Source organism: Fusarium falciforme, chromosome 9 (assembly GCF_026873545.1).
Source record: "Fusarium falciforme chromosome 9, complete sequence".
Classification (NCBI taxonomy): Eukaryota; Fungi; Ascomycota; class Sordariomycetes; order Hypocreales; family Nectriaceae; genus Fusarium; species Fusarium falciforme.
Genome location: NC_070552.1, coordinates 2,108,200 through 2,130,277, shown reverse-complemented (window position 1 = coordinate 2,130,277; position 22,078 = coordinate 2,108,200). Strand labels below are relative to the sequence as shown.

At 55.1% G+C, this 22,078-nt stretch overlaps 6 protein-coding genes across 6 annotated transcripts; 3 read left to right on the top strand and 3 right to left on the bottom strand.

Annotated features, from left to right (window-relative positions):
- Window positions 1–3,008: 3,008 nt before the first annotated feature.
- On the bottom strand, window positions 3,009–4,802 carry NCS54_01152000 (Methyltranfer-dom domain-containing protein; the record flags this gene model as incomplete). The annotated part of the gene is made up of 1 exon (XM_053156794.1): window positions 3,009–4,802. One exon carries the CDS (start codon window positions 4,800–4,802, stop codon window positions 3,009–3,011), a length of 1,794 nt encoding a protein of 597 aa, XP_053012769.1.
- Window positions 4,803–5,422: 620 nt separating this feature from the next.
- Window positions 5,423–6,210, top strand: NCS54_01151900 (T-SNARE coiled-coil-like proteiny domain-containing protein; the record flags this gene model as incomplete). The annotated part of the gene is made up of 2 exons (XM_053156793.1): window positions 5,423–5,469; window positions 5,538–6,210. 2 exons carry the CDS (start codon window positions 5,423–5,425, stop codon window positions 6,208–6,210), a joined length of 720 nt encoding a protein of 239 aa, XP_053012768.1.
- A 434-nt stretch (window positions 6,211–6,644) lies between these two features.
- Window positions 6,645–8,309, bottom strand: NCS54_01151800 (MRNA export factor GLE1; the record flags this gene model as incomplete). Its single annotated transcript, XM_053156792.1, has 2 exons — window positions 6,645–7,424; window positions 7,473–8,309. 2 exons carry the CDS (start codon window positions 8,307–8,309, stop codon window positions 6,645–6,647), a joined length of 1,617 nt encoding a protein of 538 aa, XP_053012767.1.
- A 3,205-nt stretch (window positions 8,310–11,514) lies between these two features.
- Window positions 11,515–15,828, top strand: NCS54_01151700 (RNB domain-containing protein; the record flags this gene model as incomplete). Its single annotated transcript, XM_053156791.1, has 3 exons — window positions 11,515–11,689; window positions 11,888–15,737; window positions 15,789–15,828. The coding sequence occupies 3 exons, from the start codon at window positions 11,515–11,517 to the stop codon at window positions 15,826–15,828; spliced, it is 4,065 nt and encodes a 1,354-aa protein (XP_053012766.1).
- A 1,442-nt stretch (window positions 15,829–17,270) lies between these two features.
- NCS54_01151600 (Hypothetical protein) lies at window positions 17,271–18,285 on the top strand (the record flags this gene model as incomplete). Its single annotated transcript, XM_053156790.1, has 2 exons — window positions 17,271–17,437; window positions 17,490–18,285. 2 exons carry the CDS (start codon window positions 17,271–17,273, stop codon window positions 18,283–18,285), a joined length of 963 nt encoding a protein of 320 aa, XP_053012765.1.
- A 538-nt stretch (window positions 18,286–18,823) lies between these two features.
- Window positions 18,824–21,574, bottom strand: NCS54_01151500 (Hypothetical protein; the record flags this gene model as incomplete). Its single annotated transcript, XM_053156789.1, has 6 exons — window positions 18,824–19,112; window positions 19,160–20,592; window positions 20,645–20,742; window positions 20,797–21,131; window positions 21,191–21,227; window positions 21,568–21,574. The coding sequence occupies 6 exons, from the start codon at window positions 21,572–21,574 to the stop codon at window positions 18,824–18,826; spliced, it is 2,199 nt and encodes a 732-aa protein (XP_053012764.1).
- Between the last annotated feature and the right edge of the window lie 504 nt (window positions 21,575–22,078).

Here is a 22,078-nt window from a genome sequence, read left to right as displayed (position 1 = left end):
GGTCGAGCATTGCAGGGTTTTGCAGGGACTAGGCGAGTCCACTCAAGACAGGCCAAGCCAAAGGAAGCCAAAGGCCGACCTGGGAACTACCGTAGTTGGCCGAGTTGGGCCATCATGGCGGCAGCGTTGACGGGCATGGGGGTGGACATTCCCACTAGACCTTAAGAAAGTGTAAGCCGACAATGTCTTGGTGCAATCAGGCGCCAGTGGCTCAAACAACCCCTGTCCACAACCGATGATGCTACTCCGGACAGGATGGTTCGAGGTCGTCTTCCACGGGCTATGTGCCGACCTGCCATGCTGTGCTTGCATCGATTGTATCGTCTGCGGGAGATGGACACACTCGCTTCAGTGAGGCCGCTCGGGGGTTTCCTGGCGCAGATCATCACCCAATGCCCCGATGCCCAAGGCATCTCCCTTCTATCCAACACCCCAGTGGGTAAGGCGGAACCTGAAAGGTGCAGGTGGCTTCTGTAATTGCGATGTAGGTGGTTTCACGGCATTATGTGTTATGGAGCCGAGGACAAAAGCAACAAGACTTGATCAGAAGCGCCGTGGCCCTCCGAGTCACAGAAATGCCACAGCGCCCAAAAGGTCAAGACACGCAGCTCGTTTCGCTTAGGACTGCGGTCTTGGTTTCCTAACAGCGATCAAGACGACATCGCCAGATCAAGATGCACACTCATGGCATCCATCTGAAGCCAGAGCTGGTGGCCGATTTGAGTGCGTGACAGTGGTCTTGAGATCGACCGGGAGCAAAAGGTTGTGGCAGCCAAGCATCATGATAGGTGCAGGTACTGTATGTAGGATCCGTCGAGTTGCAGAAGTTGTTGGTGCGTGGGGGCAGGGGTGAGATGCCGTCGCTGGGCTGAGATCGGATAGGATCAGGACCCTTGCAACCTTGTAGCGGAGTGTAGGACAAGGCATGTTTGACTAGTCCAAGCTTGGCCTTCTGCTCGGGCTTGGACGTGAGCTTGAAGGCGAACGAGCCATGATCAAGCAAGCGGGCGAACCGTGAGCCTGGATCCAGGCCAAGGCGGTTTTGTTGATGTTGATCGGATGTGTGGAGGATGGAAGTGTAAGTGAGGTACCCGTAGGTATGGAGCAGGTCTACAGGCGGTACCTGCCCTGGTAAGCAAAGCAGGTAGGTGGTAGCAGTCCTGTCTCTGGGCAGGCAGGAACAACTACACGATGATGCCTTGTGCCTTCCTCGTCAGTCCGCTTATGCTCACATCCATCACATGCCCTTCACCTCGGAGCTGATATTACCTTCACCTTCACCTCAAGACGTCACGATTGAGACTCATCATTTTCTTCATCCCAGCTTCGTCGTACCGTCAGCCCCAGCTTCGGCTCCAAGGCAGATAGACCCTGGTGTTTTCTGCGGCCTGCCCGTCTCGGAAACCTCCCAGGAACCCCAGCTTTCATCATCACCCTTTCTTTTGGGTCATCAGCACCTCCAGCTATCATGTCTCGACTCGGCTTCGCCTCCGCCTTGCATCCGACTCCAGCAGCGTCAGGCGCCGAGCTTCCTCTTCTCCGTTTATGATGCATTCTGCCCCTACACTTGCGCTAGCGGCAGCTGCCCCTGGCTCTGCCTTGTTATGAACACCAGCCAGCAGGACGAAATTGATGCATGCACCTCTCAACTACGCCTCTGATCGACTGTCGTATAACCTCAACACTCAATTATGGTTGCTCATCATTCCCCGAAGAAGCTCGGCCTTCGTCACATCGCATCTATCCCCCGGTCTTAACCCGCTGCACGCGTCTGGAAAGGGCCGCTCACCGCGATGGACAAAGGACACGACAGTGAAGCATCTCCGAGAGATCTCACTGATGAAATCTGCTTCGGGTAATGGACCCCACGACAGGTGCCGTTGCAACGGGCGCAAGGGAGCAGCTTTCTCCAATGATTCTGGCTCTCTGGAGCCCTCTTCCCCGCTTCTGGGCCCCTTGTCGTCGGGCTTGCCAATGGCACCACTGACTCGTGATTCACTGCGTGACCTGCCGCCTGTGAGGCTTCGCATTGCATCGCGGAACATGTCGCCTTGCGCATCCGGCTGCAGCTCATAAGCACGTCGAGAAGTGACGCAGCTTCCACCAAAACCCTTGTCACGCTGTCAACTGCGTGCACAGATGAGGTGTTTGCGTGCCTCTGGAATGAGGGGCTATGGCGACCTTGGCTGGCTGATGGCGACACAAGTCTGCCGGATTCAGTGGCAACACCTCTCTCCCCACAAGTCTCATACTCCTGTCAGGTCACTCAGCTATCGAATGAGAAACTATGTGGTCTGCGTACGACTGTCTCTGCGGCCGGTAATTGTCGGCGGATGGCACGAAGCGACTAGCTTTCTCTTGATACCTATCAGCAGATATCCTCTTTAATACCTATCAATGAGGGTCCTTTGTCCCGCCCGTTGTGGGACGGGAGCTAAGCGCAGGTGGGCTGTTTGATAAAGGATTCTTGACCAGCTTACATCGCAGTTATCGTAATAGCATAGTCTAGTTGTCGAGATTTGACGATATCTCCACGAATGAAGGCTCCAAACTCGCCCGGATAACAAAGGCTTCTCGGACACCCAGCCTCTCGGTCTCGGCTGTTCTGACAGGACCGCTGATCGGCCAAAGCCTTCCCGTCCTGTCATGGATACTTCAATTATGACATGAAGGCCCCGACGGAGAAGAGGGGGGTTCATGCATGACATTGCAGTGGCCTATCTTGCCTAGCGCGCCCAGTAACCGCCCCAGCCGACCGGATTGTCAACTCGACTAGCTGCCGGCCGTGATTATCCTCCCACTCTCCCAGTGCCAAGGCACAGAGAGCTTGTTTCACTTCTGCGCGCCTTGGTCGGTCGCCTACATCCCGGAGGCCACCGCGAGCTCCGCACGGCTACCGTTGGAAAGGATGGATGTGGGCGGATCCGAACAACTCGGTGACATGCTCTCCGCAAGACACGTCTCTGCAGGACAGCTTGATCCATTCCTATTTTGAGATGGTCGAAACTTTATCGCTTGACCCCAACGACGACCAGGTTTCTTGGGCTCTGTTCGTAGTCAAACACTGTCTCGACCCACGCATGACGGACGAGATCGTCGTGTTCTCGGAGGAACGTCCACCGGTCCGACACGATGAGAGACTCGACAGCCATGGCGCTGAACGCCATCAGACTCCAGACAGCGCACAACTCCTTCTTTCGTGGCAGGTACGTGGCCTCATAGCGCTCGATCTCTTCGTCTGTGATGTCGCCCATCTTCTCCCGCATCACGCCTGCATACTGTTTGAAGTCGCTGTTGGTCGTGAGTTTCTGCACAGCCCCGCGCACATAGTCCTTGAAAGAACCGTAGCAATTCTTCCGTAGGGATCCAATGATGACAGGATTGGTGCTGATGTCAAAAGGACTCTCGCTGTCGCTCTTGGTGGCGACAGTAGCATCTGCTTCAGGTCCTCCTTGGGCGTCTGAATGCCGGACCTTGGTCACCACGCCCCGGTCAAGGAATATCTTTTGCAACACTGCTCTGAAAAAGTGCCGAGAGAAGAATCCCGCGCTCTCCTTTTCGGTCCAGTTCTGGGGTGCTTGGCAAGCCATCATGCGTGCTGTGATGTTCAGTCGCACGCCGTCACCTTCATATGTCGAGAACTTTTGGCTCATGGGGAACCCTTGCGGATCATGCTTGTCGGATTCTCGGACGAGCCGGCCGTTGACAGCCTGGAGAGTCGGCCTCAAGAAAGCATGCTTGTAGGTCGGCGGTCCTAGCTTCTCGGTCATCAAGTTGTAGCAGCATCCAACAATTGCCACCGCCCGGATGCTAGGGTTGAGGACCAGGGAGCGAATTCCAAAGTGCGACAGGTTTCCGCAGGAGTGGATTGACATTGCCATCAACCGCAAGTCCTTCTTTTCGCCCTCTGTTTTGCTCCCGTTGTCGATTTGGGCAATGACGTCGGCAAGATCACCGCTGTCGAGACGACCCGAGATATACTGGACAAACCCCTTGCCTTCTTCCGCCGTGTATTCTGCTTCGAGTTCTCTGGTGGGCCTGAACTCGAATGCTTCATCTCCTGCCACTTCGCGGATAGCCTTGGCCAAAGCCTCTGGATCATCTTGTGCATCTGGACCGCGTGCTTCGATGATCTGATTCCACAGCTTCTTGTTTCTCATGACCTTGGGCTTGACGGCCAAACCAGAAGTCATATCGAGGCCTCTTGCTGCTGTAACGTTATTCTCACGTCCTTCAACGGCAACCACAAATCGGTTATATGGTTCGCTTGCCATTGCTCGACCAAGATAATTCTGACCACTGCCAAAGTCAACAAAGTGGGTGATTTCATCACCAAATTCCTCAGAAATGCCCCCTGACAACCTATCGAGATAATCGGCAAAGTTGGTGACTTCATGAACCTTCTTGCGGTTCATGCCCACGGCGACTGGGCGTGGCAGAGCAGGCAGTTTCTCCTTCGGGGGCGTGAATGAGCGACCAAGAGAGAGGTTGCGGACTGTTCGAATGTAGTCGATAAAGCTCTCCGGGGGAGCTTCTCCTTCGAATTTGAGATTATCTAGATCATCCCGCATGAGGAGATCCAGAAGGTCCATGAGACTGCATGATAGGATGAAGGGGTGCCATTCCTTGGGTATTGCGTAGTGGAAGAGGCCGGGCTCGATGGTGAAGAAGTCGAGTATGTGGACGCCACCACAGAGAATTTGGAAAGTTTCCGAGGTCCTTGAGAACTTGAGGAGTTCATCGATGTACTCCTCGGGAGAAGCAAAGTCGCCATTGAATGGCAGGGGCTTTTCAGGTATCATGATGAGATATGGTCGAGTTGTTGACTACCCTGGAGTGGTGTCAATGATGGATTCTCGGTGGTTTGTTTAGCTGGGTGCTTACTGTATGTTGGGTGAATACTCGCTAAGATCTGGCCCTGGTCCTCTCTGGTGTTGTTCTCTCGTCCCTTGTTCAGAGCCCTTGTCTGTTGGATATGCAGGCTGTCTGTAAAAGATCAGTTGGAGGTGTCGTGCACTCTCAACAACTGGGCGAGTCGTTGAACGGCAGATAGAACAAAGCTACTCGGTATTAGACTACGAGCAGTCCAAGTTCTGGCCAACTCAGATATTAGCCTCGGAATTTGGGCAAATTTCGATCTATCATGCACAATCCAAATTCACTTGGTGTGCGGGTCGAATTTGTAGGTGAGAGCTCGGTGTGACTGAGAGGGAGCCCAGAAAAAGGTACGTACCTCGCAGCTCTCACCGAGCGCTCCCCCAGGCCCAGGGTCCCTGCAACGTCATCCCCTCCAACCTCCCATTGTCGCATTCGAACAGGCTCCAAGATTGAATCTTCTGGCCTCAATTAATCCACCTGCTAGAGTCGCCCAGACATCATCGCACATTGACGCTTATGCGTCTTCACGCCTCATACCGTTAGGATGATGTCCTCCACAAACGAAGAGGACCCCTTCCTCCAGGTCCAACAGTGCGTTTCCATCTCTCCTTCGTTATCATCCCAATGTTTAGCTGTTCATCGCGCTAACTGCCACGCAGAGATGTTCTCACTCAGATGGCCTCGGCTAGGCCGCTGTTCGCCTCATATCTCCGCATCCGTTCCCTCTCCACAAATGCTGACTCCCCTGAACTTGCTTCCGCTCGCTCCGACCTCGAAGCCGCTCTCTCATCCCTCGCCGACGACCTAGCTGACCTCGTCGCCTCGGTGCAGGCCGTCGAGTCCAACCCCGCGCAGTTCGGTCTCTCTGCGCATGAGGTGACACGCCGCAAGCGCCTGGTGCAGGAGGTCGGCGGCGAGATCGACGACATGCGCGACGAGCTGGCTAAGAAGGTCGACGCCGTTCGTGGAGGCGACCTGCCCGATCCCAACGCGTTCGCCATCGACGGCGATGGTGACGATGCGTACGCCGAGTTTGAGCAGCAGCAGCAGATGGAGATAATGCGCGAGCAGGACCAGCACCTGGACGGCGTGTTCCAGACCGTGGGCAACCTCCGAAGGCAGGCCGACGACATGGGCAGGGAGCTGGAAGAGCAGCGCGAGATGCTCGAGGTTGTTGATGAAGCGGCTGATCGCGTGGGCGGTCGACTGCAGACGGGCATGCAGAAGCTGCAGCATGTGATACGCGCAAATGAGGATCGGTATAGTAGCTGCTGCATAGCCGTCCTCATCTTTGTGCTCATTCTGCTGTTGGTCCTCCTCTTGATTCTATAATACTCACGAGTCTCGAGTTTAGAGAAGGGGTAAAGGGACTGTTCTGATGCAGCACACCTTTGTCAGAAGCGTTCATGACACTTTTACGTTGGGAAATCGGAGTTCTGGGTGGGAATTGCTACGACTGCGTACACGCAATGACCGGAAATCTTCTTCTTTTTTCTTTGTCTTGGTTGTATACTAGAAGGATAGATAAAGAGGAGCAGACGTGGCCGTTTGTCTGCTCAAACGGCGTGACATAATCCAACAAGTCCGCCAAACACCTGCTATGCCTACCAAGCCTATGCCTATGGTGATGTGATGCCTTTCCTCATCAACAAGAATGATATCTCTGTCCTGAACGCCTGTTACAGCACCGGCTTGAATGTGTTCTTTTTCCATTTGTTTCTTCTTGTCGTCCCCCTTGATCCTCCTTGCCGGGTGTCCTTGTTCTTCTAAGCCAGCACCAGTCCCGACTCGCTCTTGAGCACATCAGCCAGAGCGGCCAGAGAACCGGCAGCCGTGGCGTTTTGGGGCGCCTTCTTGGGGAATTCGACAAGCGCAAGGCGCAGAGCTGCCAAAGCTGCGTTACCGTAAAAGTTGAGGAAGCGTTGCTCGTGGCCCTGGATCATGGATCGCAGGACAACGTATTGCGTGTTTGAAACCTCGTTGGGGGGCGAGTTGACGATGTATGCGAGCGCCTTCCAGTAATTCGTAGGCGGGTATGGGTTCTTCTTTGATGATTTGCTGAAATCTCTCAGAGAAAGAGATGCAAAGCCAGCACCCAGGCCAGTCATCCTGTCGTTGTGGCTCTGTTCTGTGATCCAGGCCGGCCCATCCTTCTTCCAACCGATAGAGATACGACCGCGCTCTGTTCGATCGCTGCCTCTGTGGCCGAAGAGCACTGGGCACACGATTCGGTACTTGGCCATTACGATATCGATCAGGGATTGCCCTCGCCATTCAAACTCCTGGTTTGAAAAGATGTGGGCTGTAAAGACCCCGATCGGGTCTGCGGCCTTTGGGTTGGCGCCACCTTCATTGATGAACTGGTTGATAATGGCCTTGGCACAGATATTCATGAGATAGATGAAGAGTGAAGGTAGCGTTTGGTCGTTGTGGGTGGCTCCCTGAACAGGCTCTCTTTTGTCGACCACGAACAGGCCAACATCGATTGGCGGGCTCGGTGTACCACCCTTTAAGGCCTCCTTCAACGTGTCTGTGATCTTCTGAACCTGGTTTTTTTGTTAGAGTTTGCCCTGATATCAAAATGTCGTACTTACTGGTTTGGCGTTGGCACCCTTTCCGCCTGTCAGCTGGCCGATAGCCACCCGGATCTCTCGACGGAAGGTTCCAAGCTTGCCCTTGAGTGGAGAGCCAGGGACTTTAGACTGTGCCTGAAGTTCGCGACGCAGCTTCTTGAGTTCCTGGTGAATCTGGCTATATCGATCCTCGGTGGGACTCGCTGCGGGTTGCGCAGGAGGTGCGGCGGGTTTGACCAAAGGCTGAGCAGGAGCAGGCGCAGCAGGTTGTGCCGTAGCTGATCCGTTTGTTTTCTGGAATAGTCCATGTGTAGTTGTTTGTCCGGAAGTTGCAGCAGCAAGTGGGCTGCTAATCGTCGGTTTGTTCTGGGGTGCGAAGGGGCTGCTGATGGCAGGGGGTGCAAGAGCAGGCTTCTTGATCTCTGAAGGAGGAGTTGTCGATGGTTCGACCCGCTTCGATTCCTTTACTGGTGTAGTACCGTTTGTTGTCTTTGAAGGATCTGGTTTGGGTGCCGGAGGGGGAGTGGGAGGTTCGGGCTCTGGTGGTAATCGAGGAATCGTCTTTGCCTTGAGTTCCCGAAGTCTCTTCTCCTCAGCAACAACTAGAGCTTCTGCCCGAAGCCTCTCTTGCTCCTTGCGCTCCTCCTCGACGATACGTCGGTGCTCTTGTTGCAGCTCATGAAGCTCGTAGACTCGGATCGCAGCCTGGCGCACCCGCTCGTGCTCTACCTGGGCCGCCGCCAAGGCATCCCGATGGCTAAGCTCGTTGTTTCGCGTATCAAGTAGGAAGCTCGCGGCGATATTCCGCTCGGGGCTCGAGAGCAATTGGCTCCGCCTCGTGGTCGGGGAGCGTGTCATGATGAGTTGAGGACGGCGAGGCTAGGATTTCGCTGTCACGCATTCATTGGTAGCTGGAACAGGCAGTTTCCAGGAAAGGTAGGACGTGTGAAAGCCCGTATATCGATGAATGAAACGAGCCGTCTTTCAGGCCGGTCCGCGAGGGATCGGACAGCGGATCTGACGTCGAATTTTGGGATTGAATGTCGTTCTTTGGGTTGTAATATGCAGCCCTTGGAGAGGCTGGATGCAGATCAAAGCATAGTGGGTACGTACCAACTGATATGAGCTGAACTTCCAGCCTCCCGTCCAGCTTGGTCCCACCCAAACGGGAAGTAAAAGAACAGCCTGATCTCGGTCCGCTAAAATAAAGTCCCGAGCTGCATTGCTCAGCCACACGGAGTGAGCCACACAAACTCAAGTGTGGCCGTGTGATTCGGGATGGCGCCGTGAAACATGTCAACTCTGACGCCAGTAAAGGTCGAGACAATGCAAGATGCTCCTCCACATGAGGGGCAATGGACGCGTGATCTTATTGGCAGCCTAATACCAAGTGGCAGGTAACAGGTATCCTACGGCAGCACCTGAACCACGGAGCTTCTGTCAGAAATACAGTCTTGGAGCTGAATTTCGTGCTGGCCAAGCAAGTCTGAGGCAGCTAGTCACTGTATCTGGAAACTGTTCGTCGCGTCCACCTGAGGACATGGAGACGAGACGACGCGATGGGGTAGTTCGACTGAAGGGTTACATCGACGGCCCAAATCTAGAACCTGCCTGGATGTGGTTCACTGGGTCGGGCCGTTGCTCGCCCTCTAGGTAGGTACCTGAGCTGTCTAAGGGAGGTATGCGGATGAGGACCACGAAGCCACGGCAGTCGTTTTTGGTTGTGTTGGGCCCAGACGGGAAACATGTCTGAACTTCGGGTAACGCCTCTGCGAGACACGGCTTGACGATGATCAAGATGCTCGGTAATGGGCAACATTGAGTCATGTATACAAGTACTTGGAGAGGTAGTTGGAGACCAGGTTCACCCTGAAAGACGGCTCGTTACTCTGGGCAAATGGAAGAACCATGACTTTGCTGTGAGCACCTGACCTCGGATTGAGATGTCTTTCACAACGATTGCCCGGGAGACGAGGCTTCAACTCGGACACGGGCTAGAGGGTGGTCCGTCGTTGGTGGGAGCTGTCCCATTTCGGCTCCCGAACGGAGATGGAGAATGGCAGCTGTTCTAGCCGTGGACAAGCCTGAACGTGAGCCTCGCTCAGGAATGTCAATGAGATCACTGGCGAAGCTCTAGCCCACTCCGTTTCGTCAGTGCAGTGAGCGTCTGTGAGCCTGCCCCTCGATGACGTTTGGCAGCACGGATTTCTTGGTTCCCTTGCCTGGATGTTTGCACTATCGAGCATCACCCTTGAGCCGCAGGGGACGCCCGGAGCTGGAGGTTTGATTGTTGCATCCATACTGTGTTGCGAAGCAGGGGTTCATCGCCCCCCTAGCGTAGGCGGATACGGTTAAGCATCATCAGGCAATCACAGGGGCCAAGGTCTAAGGAGCTGGAGCGTGACACGAGGGAGTGAAAACGAGGCCGGGCTGGGAGGAGGAGGAGGATGGATACCGGATCAGATGGATATCAAGGGGGAGAACAAGTTTCGACCATGTCTGAACCTGAATGTGACAGATGCTGCTGAGACAGATAGTGTTCTTGTTTGAGCTGGGAGGAGTCCGTCATGGCGTTGAAAGCTCGGGTCATATGAAGCTGGGGTTAATTTGTGATGAAATGGAGCAGCAGACGGCGCCATCTAGGTATAGCTCAGGGATATCCTAGTGCAGCCACTGTTGATGACAATGTTTTGGGTAGCTTTTTCGAGGCTGTGATATCGGCAGTGTTTGAATAGCAATGCAACGAATCGTCCCAACGCCTTGCTAGGTAGTGTAAAGCAATGCGGACTTTGCTTTGTGTCGATGCGATTCCCACCGCTGTGCGCTTCTGATGACGCCCTTTTCCACCTCCCTCGACGCCACACCAGAAGCTCACTCCCTGAATCATGGAGCATCCATCAATGGATCCATGAAGTTTGGGGTGGTGGCACCTCTGGCCCGTCACCCTTGTCTCTGAGCTAAATGGGCCAATGCCACCCGGGAGGACCAGTCGACGGGAGGGCACGCTTACGTGGACTTGTACAGAGTCGAACAGGCGGTGATTGATGAATGATGTCTCTCTGTTGACTCTGTCTCCATTGCAACCGTGCTGGCCGACCTCTTGTTCGCACTACTGCGTAGGCCCTGCGGGTATCGTCCATGGCTGCATCCAGCCCATGGGCCCCTAGAGGATAGCACCTCCGCTATTAGCGGAGCAAGCCGGCGTCAGTGCAGGCTTGGGCAAGTCGCAGCGTGCTAGGGGCCCTGTGTGTGCCTCTAAAGAAAGCCCACTAATAGCCACATTAGACCTGCGGCCGACCCCATATTTAGGTGTCCCTCCCCGGTCCAGCTGCCCGGACACCAAGTTGGTGATGGTCCTAGGATGGAGGCTTCATTTGCCCCATGAACCCCTACCTAACAAATCGCACTGAGTGAGAGACCGCTAAGCCTGGAGCTGGAGCCCACCTCACCTCGACCGGTACGAGGTCAACTGCAGAAGCAGCAACAGCAGCCTGTCCACTGTAGCTGCTCAGTCCTCTCAGAGCAAAAATCCTGTTGTCCAATAGACGTGCGCGAGGTGCCTTCCGTGGCAGGTGGCCCGCACAAGGTACAAACTTAGCCGTATCCCACCACTCTCCACCAGCAAGCTAGACCATCTCCATCCATCCAACTCCTCCTCTCCCACATCCCTCCTCCTCCTCCTCCATACTCACCCACGTCTCTCTTCCTCTTGCCAGGAGTTGGAATTCATTCCATCCATCCCGGCTTTCTCTTCTCGTCGTCTCACCATCTGCCTCTTCATCGCCGCCTTTCCAAATCACGCTCCTTGGCTCTGCGCAAGCTCGTCTACCCTCCTTTTGGGCAAAACTGTGTCCCGCCGTGCCATCGCCATCCGCCATCGCAATTCGCCTCACCAGTCGCCCGTCGTCTATCAGGTCACGATCCTCGTTCCGCCGCCCATCTCCGGCCGCCTCAACGCTCCTCGATATCGGATTCAAACCCAAGTTGTATCTTGATCCCGCCTCGCACCCCTGACCCTCGACGTGCTACATCCATCTACGCTTTCGTGCTTTGACTGCCCATCATGGAGCAGCAGCAGCAACAACAACCCCCGCAGCAGCCTCAGCAGCAGCAGCAACCTCCCCAGCAGCCCCAGGTTGGCGGCGTCCCTGGGCCTGCTGGTCGCAGACTGCACATTGCGCATCGCCGGAGTCCTTCTGAGCTGACGCCTCTGGTGAGCATGTTCGCCAACCCAGGAAGTAAGTTCATGATACGTTATCGTGTCCACATCTCCATCATTCTGATGTTGTCACCGTGTGGCGTCATCCAAGCTTCATATCCCCATGGCCGCGCAAGCCGTTTAGTTCCTGCGTCCACCGCCTTATCATTTCAACACCAGTTGATGCTGGTTCCCATCAAGCCCCATGTGTCATGGATGTACTAACATGGTCCTGCAGTGGAACAGCTCGCCATCCAGCAACAGATTGAGTTGTTGCAGCAGCAGCAACAGCAGATCCAGGCTACTCATCAGCAATATGTCAACATGGGGATGATGCCCCCGGGACAGCCCCTCGGCCCCGGCGGTGCGTTCAATCCTTTGCAGCCCATGCCCAACATGTCGCAAGCTGCTTTCCAATTCCCCAACCAAGTGCCTCAGCAGCAGAACATGGCTCCTCCTACCCAGCCACTCTCACATCGCCGTAATCAGTCGGCAATGCCCAATATGGGAATGGGCCCTCCTCCCGCGCCGTCCTCCGGCGCTGCTGGGTCCAACTTTGGAAACTTCGAGGCCCCCCAGGGCCATGGACGGGAGAACGCTGGCGGCCGAGGTGGCCGCGGAGGCGGTTCTGGAGGCGGTCACCAGAGGAGACACTCTCTGGCTCTCGCCGATGCTAAGAAGGCCGCTGAAATTGCCCAGCAGAAGCGAACCACCTCCGGCTTCTCGTTCCCCGCGTCCCCTGCTCCCGACGAAGAAAACAAGGGTGCTGCCGCCCCGCCCACTCTTGAGGTCCCTGTTGCCCAAGGTTCCAACCGTGGCGGCCGCGGTGGACATGGCCGCAGCCAGAGCATGGCCGTCAATGGCCGCGGTGGAGGTGGTCGTGGCCTGAACGTCGACAGCAACGATTTCCAGCGCCGCGGAAGTGGTCACACCCGCACCGGCTCCCGCAACTTTGAAGGTAACTGGCGTAACCAGGGCCAGAACCAGGATCAGTCCGGCAATGCTGGGCAGAACCAGGGTTTCCAGCCTGGTCACCGACCTCGTGGTTCTATGAACCAATCTGTCTCTGGCATTGGGGCCTTCCAGTACAACCCCGGCCAGCCCCAGGTTATGCAGCTCCCTAACCAGATGATGATGCCCCAGATGTATGGGCAGCAGCTTAACCCCATGCAGCTGAACCAGCTGCAAGCTCTGCAGGCCGCTCAGCTGAACGGTCAGCAGTTCATGGGTCTTCAGGGCTCTCAGCATGCCGGCCAACTCGGAGGCCAGCAGCAACAGCAGCAGCGCAAGACCCTTTTCACTCCTTACCTTCCCCAGGCCTCCCTTCCCGCCCTTCTCGGCGATGGCCAGCTCGTGTCTGGCATCCTTCGTGTCAACAAGAAGAACCGTAGCGACGCCTACGTCACTACTCAGGATGGTCTTCTCGATGCCGACATCTTCATCTGCGGTAGCAAGGACCGAAACCGTGCTCTTGAGGGTGATCTCGTCGCAATCGAGCTTCTGGATGTCGATGAAGTCTGGGGCCAGAAGCGCGAGAAGGAAGAGAAGAAGAAGCGCAAGGATATCACTGATACCCGATCTGGATCCACCAACCAGGGCAACCAGAACTCTGGTAACAACAACGAGGGTAACCCCCCTGAGGGCGGCATTCGTCGTCGCGGTAGTCTGCGCCAGCGCCCGACTCAGAAGAAGAACGATGATGTCGAGGTCGAAGGTCAGAGCCTTCTGCTTGTTGAGGAGGAGGAAATCAACGATGAACAGAAGCCTCTGTATGCTGGTCACGTTGTGGCTGTCATTGAACGTGTTGCTGGTCAGATGTTCTCTGGAACCCTGGGTCTTCTCCGACCCAGCAGCCAGGCTACCAAGGAGAAGCAGGAGGCCGAGAGGGCTGCCCGTGAGGGTGGCAACGCTCGCCACCCTGAGCCCCGTCAGCAGGAGAAGCCCAAGATTGTGTGGTTCAAGCCTACGGACAAGCGCGTCCCTCTCATCGCTATCCCCACCGAGCAGGCGCCTCGCGACTTTGTTGAGAAGCACCAGGATTATGCGGATCGAATTTTTGTGGCCTGCATAAAGCGCTGGCCCATCACTTCGCTGCACCCCTTCGGTACCCTTGTCGAGCAGCTTGGACGTATGGGTGACCTCAAGGTTGAGACTGACGCTCTTCTGCGCGACAACAACTTTTCTTCGGACGAGTTCTCTGATGCTGTTCTCCGCAGCGTCGGTCTTCAGGACTGGTCCCTGGAGAAGGAAGAGGAGACTTCCCTTGCCGAGCGCCGTGACTACCGCGAGGAGACGACCTTCACCGTTGACTACAACGGAGGCGCTGAGCTGGGCAATGCTGTCCACGTCAAGTCTCGCCCTGATGGCAAGATCGACATCGGTATTCACGTCGCCGACATTGCCCACTTCGTCAAGCCTAACTCGCTTGTCGATCGTGAGGCCAAGAAGCGAGGCACCTCTGTCCAGCTCAAGAACCGATTCTGCGCCTTGTTGCCTCCTAAGCTGTCGACCGAGGTTTGCTCCTTGACCCCTGAGCAGGACCGCCTGACTGTCAGTGTTGTGTTCAGCGTCAACCCCCACACGGGAGCTGTCGGTGAAGGCGACAGCTGGGTCGGCCGATCCATCATCAAGAGTGCCGGCAAGCTCTCTCTTCAGGAGATTGATGATGCCCTGACCAACCCCTCCGAGTACAAGAACACGACCGTGCCCGTCAACACGATCCAGATCCTCAACGCTGTGGCCCAGAAGTTCCGGGAGGCTCGTCTCGGCGCTGGTGGCGAACCTATTGCTCCTCTCCGCCTGCTCCAGCAGCTTGACGACGAGAACAACCCTGTCCAGGACAACTTGTTTGACTCGACTCCGGCTCTCGAGCTCGTGGAAGAGCTTGTTCACAAGGCCAATGCTTACGTGGCGCAGCGTCTTGCCGAAGGACTCCCTGAAAAGGCTCTCCTTCGACGCCAGTCGGCCCCCAACCCACGACGACTCCAGACCTTTGTTGAGCGCATGACAGCGCTTGGCTACGACATCGACTCGTCCGGCAGCGGAGCGCTCCAGAACAGCCTCTTCAAGGTTGACGATCCCGATCTGCGAAAGGGTATGGAGACGCTGCTTGTCAAGTCGATGCAGCGTGCCAAGTACTTTATTGCCGGCAAGACTGGCAAGCACCTGTGGCCTCACTACTCCCTTAACCTACCCCTGTACACTCATTTCACAAACCCCACTCGTCGCTATGCCGACATCATTGTGCACCGTCAGCTCGAGGCGGTCCTCTCTGAGGGCAAGATTGAGTTTACTGACGATCTTGAGAACCTTGTCAAGACCGCCGAGTCTAGCAACACCAAGAAGGACTCTGCTCAGAACGCGCAGGAGCAGAGCGTCCACATCGAGTCCTGCCGTACGATGGACAAGAAGCGCCAGGAGGTCAACGGCGATCTCATTGCCGAAGGTATCGTCCTATGTGTCTACGAGTCGGCCTTTGACGTTCTCATCCCCGAATGGGGCTTCGAGAAGCGAGTCCACTGCGATCAGCTTCCTCTGAAGAAGGCCGAGTTCCGAAAGGAGAAGAGGGTGCTCGAGCTGTACTGGGAGAAGGGTGTCCCCAGCTCGGCGTTTGTGCCCGAGGATGAGCGGCCAAAGGCTGCTGCGTCGCTCCGAGCGTCCAACGCTCTGGCCGCGCAGCGTCAGGCTGAGGAGGCCGAGCGCGCCCGAAAGGAGCGCGAGGAGGCTACCCGCAAGCAGACGGATACCGGCACCATCTCGACTGACGATGTCGATGCCCTCTTTGATGATGACGATGACAACACGTCTGATGTGACTGAGGCCATGGCTGGAGCTTCACTGGCTGAGCGCCCGACACAGAGCGTGCCTGGATCCCCGACTCGATCGTCGTCGACTGCCGGTAACCTTCACCGCACCCGATCTGATTCCAAGGTGCCCGTCACGGATGCTGTTGAGACTCGCCTCAGCAACAAGGAGAAGTATCTCAGCCTGTTCTCGCTCCGCGAGGAGGGTGGCGACTATATCCAGGATGTGACGGAGATGACCAGAGTGCCTGTGATTCTGAAGACGGATCTCACCAAGAGCCCACCGTAAGTTTCCTTTTGATTGTTGTGAGATGATGTTGCTAACTGAAGTGCTAGTTGCTTGACGATCCGGTCTCTGAACCCCTACGCTCTGTAAGGAAGAAGTAAAAGTTACGAGTTAGTTGGCGAATTGCATGGGAAGACTGTGGAGCAGCTGCCAAGCAGAACATGTTGAATCCTAAATGCTGCGAAGCAAGGATTGCAGCTATATGCCGTTGAGAGGGATGAAGCATAGGTTACCAGCGGTAGGAGACAGCGAAGGAAGAAGTTGGACTTGCAAGCAAGGCTGTATGTAGTGTTAGCTGGGCCAGGAGAAGCAAAGCGGTTGATAGTGGAGGTAATTTCCAGATTTACTCAGTGAGATAAACGAGTTGTGTGTTTTGATGCTGTATACTCAAGGTCTTTGTGGGGTCGTTGACGTGACTGTTGATCTTGGTGTGTAATGTCAGGTTGGAGGTGTAACCTTGCAGTTGAGGAGATAATACTAACGATAAGCGGATATGATAGAGACGTCGCTTAACGACGATTCTTTGCTGGTATGTTTCAGTTGAGGGCATGGTGGGAAAGGGTAGGTTGCAGTAGGAGACTGGGTGCTAACAAAGACTAGGCTAGTCAGTAGCTGGCCTTGGGCGGTTTCGGCTGCCGCCAGGTTTAAGCTTGTTAAGCTTGGTTACCGACGCCATTCAAGGCCACGGTCGGTTGCTTCAGAGACAGGTGAAGGCTTTATTCTGGTGTTGGTGGTGGTGGTATGGGGAGAGAGTTGTCGTGGGAGAGAGGGGGTCTCAACACCATGTACTCGGTTATCGCCACTTGAGATCAAGATGAACTCGCGAGTCGCAAACCCCAAACCAACCATTCGAATCATGTTTTCGCAAGGGCATTGAAGAAGTGCATTTAGCCGTCACAATGATACAATTGAAGCTAACTTTACTAGGCGCCGCAAAGCCAGAGCGGATGTAGCCCAATGTCCTACCCCGACTGTGTCAGATGCGTTTCGGCACAGGCCGGACCGAAACTAGGATTTTGAATGCGACGGGGCAGCCTTTCGGGTGCCGTTTCGAGATCTCAACCAAAAGAGGGCTTTTCATCCAGAGTTTTCCCCCTTGTCCCGGTTTCACAATCTAGATGGTCAACAACCCGAAGATCCAGGGCCCGGCTGTTCAGTCTTCCCGATCCCTGAATCTCACCTGGCGTTGGTGGTGAAGCATCCTAGTGGTGCCGTCCCCCCTTGTCTACCACGGAGCTTGCTATAGCCGTTCAAGCTAAACGTTATGGTCCCTTGTGTCTTGTCTCGGTGTTGAAAAGGACGCTGATGTCCTCTTTCAAGTTTCCTTTTTTTTCGTCTGGAGATTCAAACAGTCCTTTACACAACACATACTCACCAGAGTCTCTCTCTATAAGCGCTGGCCTGCTTAAAACTTATTCGTTTCTTTTGATACCTTAATACTGATACCCATTTGCCTTTTTCCTGCTGGCTGGCCCTACGCACTCTCTTTACACATACAAGAAAAAAAAGGACCTTGGAAGATTTTAAGAATCATGCCTTCTCTCAAAGCTACCATCTTTGCTCTCTTTGCTGGCTCTGCCCTGGCAAGTCCTGCTGGTATCAGACTCAGTGAGAGGCAGCTTCACTACCATGACATGTCCAAGAGGCAGAATGAAGCTGCGGCCAAGCTCGGTCTTAACGACTTTGACATTCTGCAATTGTGAGTAACACTACATATTCATACCCATTAATAACCAGCTAACATCATTTAGCGCCTTGACACTTGAGCATCTCGAAGAGACCTTTTACCGCGAAGGCTTCACCACCCTCTCAGACGCCGACTTTGCTCCCCTGGGTCTCTCCGCAGAGTCCCTCGGCGACCTCAAAGCCATCGGCAAGACTGAAGAATCTCACGTCGTGCTCCTCCAGGGCGCCATTGCTCAGGCCGGCTTCCAACCCGTTCAGGCTTGCAAGTACGACTTTGCCGGAGCCACCAAGGACCCGGCTCTCATGGTGGCTACTGCTGCCATCCTCGAGAGTGTCGGCGTGTCGGCCTACCTCGGAGCTGCACCGCTTCTTTCGGATCCCGGTGTTCTTGGTGTTGCCGGTGCTATTCTCACCGTCGAGGCCAGACATCAGACAGCCATTCGAGTCTTTTCCCAGGCCAAGGCCGTCCCCCAGCCCCTGGATACACCTCTAGGTCCCAAGGCCGTCTTCTCCCTAGCTGCCCCCTTCATCGTCGAGTGCCCCGAAGGCTCCAACCTTATTCTTGAGGCTTTCCCCAAGCTTGCCATGGCCGAGGGTCAGACCGCTGAAGCTGTTGTTGTCGGAGCCCCCATCAAGCTGGCTTCGGACGCGGCAGCTGGTGCCACTCACTGCGCTTTCACCTCTGGAGGAATCATTCCCGGAGGCACCAAGTTTACCAAGTTCACCGCTGCCGAGGGCTGTGAGGTGCCAAAGGAGGTCGCGGGCGTTACATATGTCTCGTTGGCCAGTGCTGGACCCCTAGATGGTGTCTTGACCGATGAGATCACCGTGGCTGGGCCCATGGTTCTGACCATCTCCTAGATCCAAACACATAATACTTACCTATCTACCTTTCTCATTAATTAATTTACATCTCCTTTTTCTCAAGTATCACAGACAAACACATAGACTAGACATTGTGACTGTAACAAAAAGTGTCTCTTCAACTTCAATAGAGTCATGGCATGCAAATGCTCCTGTCAGTACTATGTCGATGACCACTGGCCACATCACATCTGGCTTGCCTCAACCACCACCACAGCCATCGCCATCCCCTCCCTCTTCCAACCATTGAAGCCGCCTCATCCGGCCTGTAGCCTGCTTGTGGACTCTGGCGTCCCCAATAACCATCCCCACAAGTCCTGTCCCGCTGGCAACACCTTCGACACTTCTGCTAACTTGATAACTTTTTTGCCCCTGACTTTTATGCCGCCCGCTCCAACGCCGCTAAGTCTGCAAGCCTGGGTGTGCCCGAAAGAGCCATGCTGAAAGACCATATGTATCGATACGTTGCTTCTCTTCGTAAATCTAACATGCTGCTTGTAGTGCAATAGATAGAAATGCCTCGAGTCTTGTCGTCTTAGAATGGCCGGGCGTCCAGGTATGCCTGCGCCTTGGCCCATGCCTCCTTGTCTGCTGCCGGCAATGCCTCCGTATCCAGGACCTGGACACCCTTGTTGATCGCATCCACAAAGTCACATGCAATCCGGAAGTCGTCCGTCAGTGACTCGGCGAATGGTACGAATGTCTTGGGGAATTCTTGCAGTCGCTTCGCTCGCGTCTCCTTGTCCTCACTCGCCTCATCATCGTCGAAGAAAGTCCGCACGGCGATACCGAGGCCGATGTCGGGCTCTGACAAGAAGGGTAGTCTTGAATATATTAGCTACATCCCATCACTCGAAACTTGGTTACTCACCTATGGCTGATTTCCAGCTGATCATCCCTGTCACGCTTCGACTGCGCGTACAGGAACATGGATGCCACAATGGACTCAATGAGATCCCGATCGGCTTCCCTTACTGTCGATGACAAGGCTCGGAATGTCAACAGGCTCTTGTTGAGAGGACCAGTGTATCCATAGACCTGGTGCCGCAGCTTCAACAAGGATGCGCACTGACTGATAAGCGTAAGGCTCGCCTTCTCCTCATCTGTACCTCTCCTGGGAAGTCCGGGCTGGCCCTCAATGTGCTTTCCATTCAAGAGACCAAATCGGATGAGCTCGAACGCAAGCAGGGCTGCCTCGTCAAGCCCAGGCACCGGCGGACGGTTCTCGTTGGCGTCCTGGAGGGCAAGCAACGTCGTTGCCAGGGCATTTCCCCATTTCGTCAGCTTGTGCTCTTCGTTAACATAGCCCCTCACATGAAGGAATCGCCAGATGGCAACCGACGTCACCATCTCTGTGCTGTCGATGCCCTTGATGCGCTGATCCTTGGGGAATGTCTTCTTGACGAAATCGTGGTTAGCGAGCGCCAGCACCTCCAGAGACACAGGTCCAGCAAAGTCGGCAGGGAAAAATTCGCGGATATCATCCAGCTTGACATCCCAGCTGGCTGCTTGTTGAGAAGGAGAAGGAGAAGCCCCAGAGCGATGGTTGATCGTGTATGAATACTTGGGGTCAAACCAGACCCGCACCTTGATATTCTTGTGCTGGAGACCTCGGTAGAGTCTGGAGCTCAACAGAGACAGCGCCTGCTCCTTAATAGGCACAATCTTCTGAGTCACCAAGTTCTTGTACTGGTCTGACACAACTCCGTCCAGAGTTGGCTGAATGAGGAGCTGTCCATGAGTGATGTTGTTGAGCAGACGAGGCCCAATCAGGCCCGTGTTGAGGTAATGAAAGACTTCAGCTGGAAGCTGCAGACCAAGGTACTCGTGGCTATCGTGGGTCAGATGCTCATAGTCATTGACCTTAATCTCGCCGTTCTCGGCAATGTAGACATAGTGGTTGACCACCATCCTTGCCTTGCGGTACTTGTCGAGCCACTCGGGGTCCTTGTTTTGCAGAATATCGTTAAAGCTCGCGCAAGCGGTGGCAACGCTGTTTTCCGAGGTTCTCAACAGGTTAGCGGCAGTCGAGATGTTGTAGTCTGAGTACATCGAGGACTCCAGAAGGGCTGGGAACGCGGGCAGAAACGATGTGCCGGCCATGAGGAACGAGTCAATGAACCTAGTTTCACTCGCGGTGGGCGTGAGGCTGCGCATGACCTTCTTCTTGGAGATGGCCGTGACCGTCTTGGCTTCCCAGTCGAAGCTCCGAATCACTGAGTCCTTGATAGGATACAGGAGCAGCTCCTGGGGTCCCATGACACCAGAGCATTGGTCCGAATCGATAAATTCAAAGTGCGCAAGCTGCATGCCGTTAGGACCTTTACGTTTCGATGAGAATAAGGTCGTTACAAACCTGGGCGCACGCATTGAAGGGAGCGACCAAGAAGTGAAGCCCGCGGTTCTTGAGGGTTGCTTGGAGAAGAGGGTAGAGGTTTTGGATGCGGAATGCGCCTGTGGTTCTCCCATATTAATACAATCCTTCGAGCAACTAGATTTTTGACGCACCTGGGTTGGCGCCGAATGTCGTCACAGCTTCCTCAGCTGCCGTCTGAGAGTACAGGGCCCATGCGTGGTCCGTCTTCTTGTTGGCCTTGAGGCCGCGGTCCAAGGCAAGGTCATCTTGGCCGGTGACGGACTGGCCATCGAAGATGAAGAAGGGGATAATGTGGAATTTCTCCCAGTTGTCGAGGTTCTCGTTAATGTGCGACTCGATGCCAGTCAGACCGCCAAGGGCGGGGAGGAGCGGTTCTTGGGCAGGAGGGTTGTCGAGAAGCTGGCTGAGATAGTAGGTCGCATCAACGGCGATGGCACATTGTTCGAGCTCGGAAATATCGTGCGTGCTACATGACATACAGTCAGCGACAGAGTCGAGGGCGTTGCGGATAGCATCAGGACATACGAAGCCTGGTCGTTGATCCAGGTATCCTCAGCAAGAACTATTTCAAGAGTTAGCGCTTGCCGCAGCAATCAACCTGAGCGGTGCGGGCATTTCGAAAGGGTCGGGCGACAGAGCGCGACCACATGCCGTGGCCTGGGAGTCATGTTGGGGAGCTCGTAGGCAAGGCTAAAGCTGCAATTGAGCTTGAAACAACCCAGCCAGCTTTCCATACAACAGAATAAGCTCGCAAAATGCGAAATAGGCCATAGCAAGCTCTTCTGGTCGGAAATCGTAGCTTTTGGGGGAGCTATGACAGCTCAGATGCTCTGCGGCGCCGAGCGACACCAGACCGACCCTTTGCGAAACGAGGCCACGAAGTGCGCTAGGATGAAACTCACATGGCATCTCGAACAACTCGCAGCAACTCAGGCGCCCTTGTACTTTGAGGTCCCGGGGTCGTAATTCGGCGGCCGGGGAATTCTAAGGAATGGAGAGTCGATCGTCCGACGGAGGGGGAGCCAAAGGCCGCAGAGTTGGCGGCAACGAAAAGGTCGTTATACGTATGGCGGGGTTGAAAGGAGCAGCCACGGGGGTAGCTGGGATGGGAAGAGACGGCGCAGCTCCAAAGGGAAGATGGAGGGGGGCAAAGCACGAGGCGGGCCGTCGGAGGAGGGGGGGCGGCCTCTGATAGTGAGAGACCAGGCGAGGCGGGAGAAGGTAGAAGAGCGAGGCTACTTCTCGGTGGGATTTTGGAGGTTTCAAGTTGGTTGAGGTTGAGTGAGGTTTTGGAATATCTTCAGCTTCGGGGACGGGAGACAGTGGAAACTGGTGAAAGACGTGACGGGAAAGTTTGGCGAGTTACAGCAGCAGCAGCAGCCGCAGGGGAGTACCAGGCGGTACCTGCCTAAC